Genomic DNA, 9791 nt, shown 5'->3' with positions numbered 1-9791 from the left:
ATTTCTTCAGGAATACATGGCAAATTCTGCAAAGAAGGGATTTTGCTGTGTAACTTGCCGTGTTTGCTTGAAGAAATTGGCATGTTCCTGCAACATAAAATGACATGAAAAAACAGTCGCAAATGCCAGCCTTCATTGGAACGTTCGGTGAATAGCATTACCGTTCGCTTTGTGTAAGAACATTTGCCAAGATTTTCCTAATGCAATGTGCAAACACATAACCACCATTCGTTCCGTACAAACGACTCCAACTTTTCTTAAGCAGACGGAAGAATGATGATGAGCGGAGGGAAAACAAACTATCGAAGGCCCACTAATCCAAATCGTAGAAAAGTATAATACTCCTACGAGGCAGGACCGCAGCAGTAGAGTAGTGTATGATGCTTCAGTGTTCCAGAAAAGAAAAAAAAAGATTAATTAGAATGGGGGAAGAATCCAACACCAATTGGCCACATTATGATTGTAGCCTTGCACAATCTCCCGGCACAGGTATAAATGAGAAGCAGCCATGGACGCCATGGGCCTCGCGTGCTGACAAAGCCACACTTATAAGCCACGGACAACACGCCGCCTCCTCAGCAGCCGCGCCACAACCGAGGCACCCACGCAGACGCAGCCCAACCCGAGAGCAGAGCAGAGAAGGAGATAGAGAGAGATTGATCGATGTCTTCCACATCAGTTCCGCCGCCGCCGGTGCCGCTGGCGCCGGAGCGGAGGGTGCCCGTGGTGGTGCCGGTGGTGCCCCACTTGGCTGAGGGAGGAGGAGGTGGGAGCGGGGACGATGCGCGCGGGAGCGGGGGCATGGCGGGGATATCGCCGAGCATCCTTATCATCGCCGTAATCGTGGTGGTGATGCTTCTGGCGTCCATCTCCATCCACTACTTCATCCGCAGTCTCTGCCGCCGCTCCTCCTCCTCCGCCTCGGGGTCCTCCGCGCCGCCGCTCCCGCTCGTGGCGGTCCGCAGCTCCGCGGTGGCCCCGGCGGCGGCGGCGCCCGTGGCCGACCAGGGGAAGGAGGCGGCCGCGGAGAGGGAGCGGCTCATCGGGCGGCTGCCGCTCTTCACGCTGGCGTCGTCCCTCGCCGCGCTGCCCAGGTCGTCCAGGGACTGCGCCGTGTGCCAGTGCGTGTTCTGCGCCGACGACGAGCTCCGCCTCCTGCCGGCGTGCCGCCACGCGTTCCACTCCGGCTGCGTCGACCCGTGGCTCCGCGCCAACCCGTCCTGCCCTCTCTGCCGCGCCTCCATCGCGCTCCCGTACCCGCCGCTCCCCGAGCTCCTCCGCGTCGAGCTCGGTAGCGTCAGCAGCCGCCGCTCCACTTCCTCGTCCTCCTCCGCGGCCGTCGCCGCAGCGCCGCCAGAGGGAGTCCGCGCGTACCCGCTCCCCAACTCCAACACCAACACAGAGTACCTCGTGGAGGAGGACCTCCAGGTGGTCCTCAAGCCACCCAGCGCCGCCAACCCGGCGCCACCGCCGCCACCCACGGCTCGAATTACCGGCGAGCCGAGCCAGCAGCTGGCAGCCGCGGCGGAGCGCGCGCTGTCGTCGTCCGTGACGCCGACAGCGTCGTTCAGGTCGGTGGGGCGTTCCAGCAGCAGGTGGAGCAACCGGTGGAGCAGCCGGTGGAGCAGCGGGCGGTGGAGCAGCCGGTACGACGCCGGGAGCGTGACGGCCGCCGCCACGGCCGAGTGGTGGTGGGACATGGACGGCGGGGTGGCGCCAGCGTCGCGGCGGGCCGAGTCCGAGGACGGCAGCGCGTTCTACGGGTTCGTGCGGTGGCTGACGGGAGCATACTAGTTACCTAGTAAACAGCGCGTTCCAACGGCGGGACAAGCTCCGGCCTCCGGCGCCGCAGCCCCAGCGAGCCGGCCGGCGACGCGCATGCAGTGTAATCTCCAAACTGCCCCTAAACCGGATGGATTCTGATGCCGCTGCCGCTCTCTCTGCTCGCCTCTGCTTTTGGGCATCCGCGACCTTCTCTCTCTTGGTTTCTTTTGGGTGCCGTACGGATTACAAAACTGGCTCCGACTTGGAGAATGTCGGCGGGAAGGCTGAGGAATTCGTTCGCTCGGGGACTTTGAGGCGAACCTCCCCTCCGCTTCCTTCCTTGAAACGAAACGAAACGAAACGAAAATACCACGTCTTCCCAAGCTTTCAGCTAGTGTACTACTCCTACTCTATTACGTACTGCATTTTGATTTGAGTTGTACTCCTATACTGGACAGTTTGTAATTTTCATTCCATTGGTCACTGTGGATTGCAAGGCCGGTTCAGTGCAGTGGTGAAGAGAGAGTGATTTTGCTCTCTGTCTCATGTGTGCCACAGTGCGAGACTCTGTGCATCGTAGCGTGGTACAGGAAACTAGTAGGGGACAGCGGTATGCTTTGAGGCAGGGCAGGCAAAGAAAGCATTTGTTGTGTGTAAGCGTAGAGAGTGCACATGGAGGGGGGTTGTTGTTGGGATATGGGTGCAGATTCCTGGTCCATGCCATGCAGCATGAGCATGATCATGAGCGTGAGATCAAGAACTCGGCTCTACTCGGATGGAAAAAGGACTTGGCTGTCCCATTTGGACAAGTAATCATCTCCTGCTATCATCTGCTAGTAGCTAGCATGGATATATTATTATCTACTGTTAGTTCAAAGTGATCATTTTTGTTGAACCAGTGTTCCAGTGATCATATCATATCTGCATGCATAAAGTGAGTGGTGGGTAGCTCTGGACTGGAGAAACTTTGCTTTGACTGTAACCCTGCACTGACTTGACCTGTCTGCCTGCCTTGTCTTTCTTCTTCCTCCTCCTCAGCACCTCATCCATACCATACCATCCTCATGCAGTATGTACAGCAGCGATTTGCTTGCACTGGAGGCTTGGTGCATTTTTTAGCCAGAACACTGCATTGGTCTTCTCGCCTTTGCCTTAGGAGTAGTACTCCCCGGTCCTTTTACTTTGCATATAAGAGCATCTGCAGTTACGGTGGGCAAATCCGGCACATCAAACACCCGCGGACGCTTCTGGCGCATCCGGGGACACTGACATGTCACACCTCAAATAATGCAATCTACATAAATCATACAACCATGTCGATGCATTACACGCTACTCCATCACTACTAACATGCCATCGGACTACCAAAAATTGGTATCTTTGTCTATGGTGAAGATCATCCGCAGCTGCCCTTGCTCTTCCCGGCACCCTTGCCATCCTTCTCGCGGAAGTACTGGGCGAAGACACAGTAGGGGTCGAGTCGGATCTACTCGTCGCCGGAGCTGTCCTCCTTCTGTGGCAGTCCGGCCATGTCACGGACCGCCCGACTCTACTCTCGGGCAAGGGCGCCTTCTGCTTTCGATCCTCCGCTGCCGTTTCTTCACAATGCGGGTCCGGATGGCTTCCTCCTCTGCGGCCGCCTGCACCCCGCATCAGCCGCCTCCGCTGCCGCCATTTCCACCGCGATACGGGCCTCGGCGGCCCTTATCGTCTCCTTCCCACGGCAGGCTGCTCGTTCCCGGTGGGACTCATAGTCTGCCCGACCGATGATGGGGAAGAAGAGATTTTTCAGCTGCCGGGACTGCGGTGATCCAACCCCAGAGGACCCGAGCGCCCGTTGAGCCCACACTATAGAGTCGCGCCGGACAGATCCGTCCGTCGGCAGGGCGCGATCCTCCCGAGAGCGGCGGAGTGCAATGCGGACTGCCATTGCCTCCTCCAACCCGCACGAGATGACACCCCAATCGATGGGTCCGGCGTGGTCGGAGTCTGATCTGCTGCCCGCCATGCCGGAGACGGCCGGAAATCGCGGAGGTGAGCTCGGGTGGTGGAGGGAGTGGAGGGGAGCGGAGAGTGAAGTGGCTATGGTTTGGTCCGGTGATCGGATGAGGACGAATATATGTTGGGTCGGGTGGGCCATCGTAAGCCGGGTCCGATGTGGCGGACGCGCCTGGACGCCCCATATCCGCCCCATATTTGGATTGAATATGAGGGGTGCCGGTTACCCTTGGTGTTTGAGGCGTTCATCTGGGTCGAAATTCGTGACCGGGCAGGTCGCCCGGGCGTTTTTGAGGGTTTAGGGTGCCCGGTTGTAGATGCTTTAAGATTTGTCTGAAGTCAAACTTCGTAAAGTTTGACCAATTTTATAGAAAATAATAACAACATTCAGAATACAAAATCAAGATGAATTTAGTTTTTATATTCTATAACTTTAATATTATAGATGTTGTTATTTTGTCATATAAGTTTGGTCAAAGTCGATGAAGTTTGTCATAAGGTAAATCTTATATGCGGAGTAAAAACAACCCGAGGGAGTACTGTCTTTGAATGCGCGTGTTCATCTGATATCGTGAGCTGCTGCTGCTGAGGTCCATGCAATGCAATGCAAAGCAAGGTCGCTTTGACTTGGTTGCTGTCTCAAGGGGGGCAAGCAAAAGCAAAAGGAGGCCTGTGGTTGTGGCCTGCCTCTGATTCTGGACTCGGCATGCAACTTCCTTTCTACTTTTTCCTTTTCTTTTCCCCTATATATCCTACAAGTGAGAGACGGACGCAGAGGCAGTGGGTACGTACGTACGTAGCTGCTGCTGCTGCTAGCTCTTTCCAGCGATGTTTGTTTGCTGGTTCGTGAATCGTGACCAGTGCTTGTCCATGGTGGCGTGCCGCGCAGTCGAGTCAAATGTGCATTGCGTCGACCGATTGACTCCACGCGCAGCGCAGGGGTACGTACGTTCGTACGTGAGGGGTGCACCATCTTTTATGGGCCGGCCAGGCGACCAACGTGATGTACGGTGCGCTTCACCGTCATCATGAGAGAAAGAAAAGACCCAGCTGTACCACGTTTGCTTTGCTAGCAGTAGCCGGTACTGCTGGTCAGCGTGCAGAGGTGTGAACTCGCTGAATCAGAGCGAAAAAAGCTTTGGTGCAACAATGGTGCTGGAGCCGGACTGCTTGCTGGGGCGGGCACGCACATTTTTTTACCTGGCCATATGTCATGGCATAGTCCGGCCCGGGTCGACGGCCCAAAGCCACGAGGCGCAACAGAAGAAGGCTGGCACGAGAGTTCGAGGCCCAAGTGAAGGAGAAGAAGCAGAAACGCCAGCGACATGGAGGCGATGATGAAGGAATTAGGGTTGAAGGAAGATGAACTGGAAGATGTGGTGATTGAAGAAGATGAACTCCATGAGGAGGCTACAAGATGGATGGCTCTAGCCCGTGTCCATACGGACAAACCCTACAACCAGTACTGGTTTTTCCGCAACATGCGTGTGGCATGGGATCTAGCGCAAGAGGTGAATTTTCGCCCCCTTGAAGATAACCTTTACACCCTTCGGTTTTCATGCCTTGGTGACTGGGAACGTGTGATGGAGGAGGGACCATGGTCTTTCAAGGGGAAATCGGTGGTGTTAGCACCATATGATGGATTCACAAAACCGTCCTTGATTGATCTGAACAAGGTGGAAATATGGATCCAAATCCACGATCTGCCGGAAGGTTACTTCTGCAAGATTAAATCGCTGTCCTCGACAGTGGGAGAGTTTATTTATGCCGAGCCAAAATCTCAAGATTTCGAAGGAAACTTCTGCAGAGTCCGTATAAGGATAGATGTAAACAAGACGCTCAAGAACGCGGTGTCTCTCGTCATCAAGAGGCGGAAAGAGGTAGTCAGAGAGATTTTTAGGGTCAAATATGAAAGACTCCCGGATTGGTGCGCTGTATGTGGTCATCTGGTTCACAAGTATAAGGAGTGTGGCAATGACATCCACCCTCCTGAAAAACTGGTGTTCAAGGATCTTCAGGCTTCCTGGTTCAGAGGTCCAGGGCGCGGCCCAGGAGAAGGAAGGGGCTCGGGAGGTGGCCGTGGAAGGGGCCGATCAAGCACTGGAAGAGGAAGAGGAAGAGGGAATACCCAAGGACAGCAGGATTATGAGGTTGACCTCTCGATGGGCAGGCATGGAGATTATGATATGGAGGACGCGGAAGCAAACAGGAAGAGGGGAGCACAGCAAGACACAACCGTGATGGTACCAGCTACTATTCAAAACCAAGTGGGCAACACTCTGCTTGCCCTACCGCCTCCACCTGTACCAGCGAGTCCCTCTTCAAAACAAGAACCAAAAAGGAACAAACAAACTCCACAGATCGTTGAGAAGGGGAAGGACAAGAATGCAACAACAAACAAACCAACTGATGCGCGCTTGGCGGGCCCCCTAGTGGGGTCGCGCCCCGCGCAATGAGTATACTATGTTGGAATTGTCGCGGGGCTGGCAAACCCGCGACAGTTCGAGAGCTTCGCGACCTAGCGAAGCAGCATGCCCCCTCTATACTTTGTATCTTAGAAACTCAAATAGAGGGAACTCGTGTTGAGAATTTAGTTGGTACTCTTGGTTTTGATAAAAGTTATGCAGTTAGTAGTTCTGGTAGAAGTGGGGGTCTTGGAATTTTTTGGAAGGATTCAATAAAAGTTGAAGTTCTTGGTTATTCTGAGTATCACATTGATGTTGCTGTGGATGATATTGTTGATGAACAAATTCGAGTGACCTTTGTCTATGGGGAGGCGCAAGTCAACCAAAGATATAAAACGTGGGATATGCTACGAGGAATCACAGGCATAAGTACATTACCATGGATAGCCATGGGTGATTTCAATGAGGTAATTCATGCCCATGAACATGATGGAGTAGCAAACCGAAGTCAGGCACAGATGGACTTGTTTCGGGATGCTCTAGATACATGTGGGTTAACAAACATCGGCTATACAGGGACAAATTGGACGTTTGAGAAAAAGGTTTCAGGAGGGACCTACACTAGGGTTCGGCTGGATAGAGGAGTTGGTAATGCAGCATTTGTATCAGCTTTCCCTAATGCAAACATTGAGCATAAAAGCGCAGCGTCGTCTGATCATATCCCTATTTTGCTCCGTTTGCGCGACGTGCATGCATGCAGCAGGGGCCCCCGTCCCTTTAAATATGAGTTGTGTTGGGAGCGGGACGAGGCGCTGCCTGGGGTTGTGGAGACCGGATGGGCGAGAGTGGCAGGTGATTCGGTGGAATCCTTGCATGGAAAGCTGCAGGGACTGTCGGCTGATTTGACCCACTGGGAGCGTACCCACTTTGGCAGTGTGAGACGAGAAATCGACCAGCTTAAACGACAAGTGCAGATTCTGCGTCAGATCCCAGGGCGTACAGGACCATGCCATGCAAAATTGAAAGCGACGGATAGGCTGGTTGAACTATACCATCGAGAGGAGATTTTATGGCGCCAAAGAGCAAGGCTAGAGTGGCTGGCTCATGGAGACCAAAACACTTATTTTTTCCACCTCAGAGCAAGCAGACGCCGAAGGAAAAACCAAATCAAAGCACTCCAACGTCCAGATGGGCAGATGACTGAGATTAATAGTGAGATGGAGGCTATGACCACGGCTTTTTACAAGGAACTGTATACCTCGGAGGGGACCCATAACATGGACCAGGTCTTAGATACAGTACCAAGAAAGGTAACTTCGGAGATGAATCAGGTCTTGAATGCGCCATATAATCATGAGGAAGTGAAAACCGCTTTGTTCCAGATGTTCCCAACAAAAGCGCCGGGGCCGGATGGGTTTCCAGCCCACTTTTTCCAAAAACATTGGGATATCTGCAAAGAAGAGGTTACAAAAGTGGTTATAAAAATTGTTGAAGGTCAGGAGTCAGCCGAAAGTATAAATGAGACGGTGCTTGTTTTGATTCCGAAGGTAAAAAACCCCACGCTCCTTACTCAGTTCCGCCCTATAAGTTTATGCAACGTCCTTTACAAGATAGCATCCAAGGTGATTTCTAACCGGCTAAAGTTAGTTTTGCCTGATATAATATCAGAGGAGCAATCAGCCTTTGTTCCTGGGAGGTTAATCACTGATAACATCATAACTGCATATGAGTGTCTACACTTTATGAAGCGGAACAAAGCGGAAAAGCATCAGTCATGTGCGTTGAAGCTTGATATGATGAAGGCATATGATAGACTGGAGTGGTCTTACCTACGAGCAATCATGCTCAAACTTGGCTTCACCAACAGATGGGTGGACATCGTAATGAGCCTGGTAACCACGGTAAAGTTCTCGGTCATGTTTAATGGTAAGAGATTGGAAGAATTTATACCATCAAGAGGACTAAGACAAGGGGACCCAATATCTCCCTACTTGTTCTTGTTAGCAGCAGAGGGCCTATCGTGCCTACTCAAATCTAGAAGAGAGTCATCCAAGTTGCAAGGTATACAGGTGGCACCGTCGGCGCCACCGGTCAACCATTTGCTATTCGCTGATGACAGCCTACTGTTTTTCAAGGCAAACGGTGAGGGAGCTAGCGAGGTGAACCTGGTTTTGGATCAATACTGTCAGGCCTCAGGCCAGAGAATCAATCATGCTAAATCTTCTATTTTCTTTAGCAAGGGGGTGCCAGAAAGTACAACACAGGAAGTAAAAACCGGACTTAATGTCCAGAACGAAACTTTGAACGAAAAGTACCTTGGGATGCCATCAGACATTGGAGGTAGCAAGAATGGTGCTTTTAAATACCTAAAAGATCGACTATGGAGTAAGATTCAGGGATGGATTGCACAGGCCCTGTCATCTGCTGGAAAAGAAGTCCTTGTCAAATATGTTGCCTAGGCAGTGCTGGTCTTCTCCATGTCTTGTTTCAAACTACCTAGAGGTTTATGCGAGCACTTGAACATGCTGATCAGAAAGTTCTGGTGGGGGGCGAAAGATGGCAAACGAAAACCTCATTGGGTATCATGGAAAACAATGTCACAACCAAAAGGTTTGGGAGGTTTGGGGTTTAAAGATTTTGAGCTCTTTAATCTAGCGATGCTAGCTCGCCAGGCATGGCGTCTATTGCAGAATCCAGGATCACTAAGTGGTCGAATTTTGAAAGCTGTGTACTTTCCGAACACCACAATTTTGGAAGCTGTTTTGGGAAATCATCCGAGCCAAATTTGGAGGGCCATTATAGAAGGAAGGGACACTCTGAAGCTGGGTTTAATCAGGCGTATTGGCAATGGAAATACAACGGATATATGGAACGATAATTGGCTACCACGGGATGAGATGCTACGCCCGTATGGATGTATATCTCAGAACCGGCCCTCTTTAGTGTCCGAGCTGATTGATCCAACGTCGGCAACGTGGATCAGGCAACGAGTTGAGGAGGTCTTTATGCCAATGGATGTTTCGATCATTCTCGGAATCCCCCTATGTACAAGAAATATCCCAGATTTTTGGAGTTGGAACTTTGAAAAGAATGGCAATTTCACAGTGAAGTCAACCTATAGAATGCTTGTTTCAACCAGGCAAAGGAGGGAGGCGTGGCTCGAGGCCACCGCTGGTTCATCCCGAGTGAACTTGGAGGAAAAATCATGGAAAACCCTCTGGAATACTAAGGTTCTGGGGAAGGTTAGGATGTTCTTATGGCGTCTCTCTAAACATTCGATCCCAACGAATGATGTTAGGGCCCATAGACATATGACAGACTCAGCGGCTTGTGGCATTTGTGGAGCACCGGATTCATGGAAGCATTCTCTTGTCAACTGCACCATGTCACGTTGTATTTGGGCACTCGTTGATGAATAGCTGGCACAAAAGTTAGCAGAGACAACAGAGATCAATGCTAAGCAATGGATCTTCACTCTGATGGATCTATTATCCCATGACTTGTTTGTTAAGCTTTCTGTTACGTTGTGGGCGATATGGTATGCTCGCAGGAAGGCTATCCATGAAGGTATATTTTAAAGTCCCCATGCAACTTATTCGTTTATCACCCGATTCATAGAAGAGC

The 9791-nt window shown here is 51.9% G+C and overlaps 1 protein-coding gene across 1 annotated transcript; it reads left to right on the top strand.

Moving 5' to 3' along the window:
- The first annotated feature begins 450 nt into the window (after window positions 1–450).
- Window positions 451–2275, top strand: LOC123181643 (E3 ubiquitin-protein ligase ATL4). Its single transcript, XM_044593959.1, has one exon. It carries the CDS (start codon window positions 664–666, stop codon window positions 1792–1794), a length of 1131 nt encoding a protein of 376 aa, XP_044449894.1. The 5' UTR covers window positions 451–663; the 3' UTR covers window positions 1795–2275.
- The last annotated feature ends 7516 nt before the right edge of the window (window positions 2276–9791 follow it).

This window comes from Triticum aestivum, chromosome 1D, assembly GCF_018294505.1.
Source record: "Triticum aestivum cultivar Chinese Spring chromosome 1D, IWGSC CS RefSeq v2.1, whole genome shotgun sequence".
Classification (NCBI taxonomy): Eukaryota; Viridiplantae; Streptophyta; class Magnoliopsida; order Poales; family Poaceae; genus Triticum; species Triticum aestivum.
Note: the sequence above shows the minus strand (reverse complement) of the source record. Positions and strands in the feature narration are given on the sequence as shown.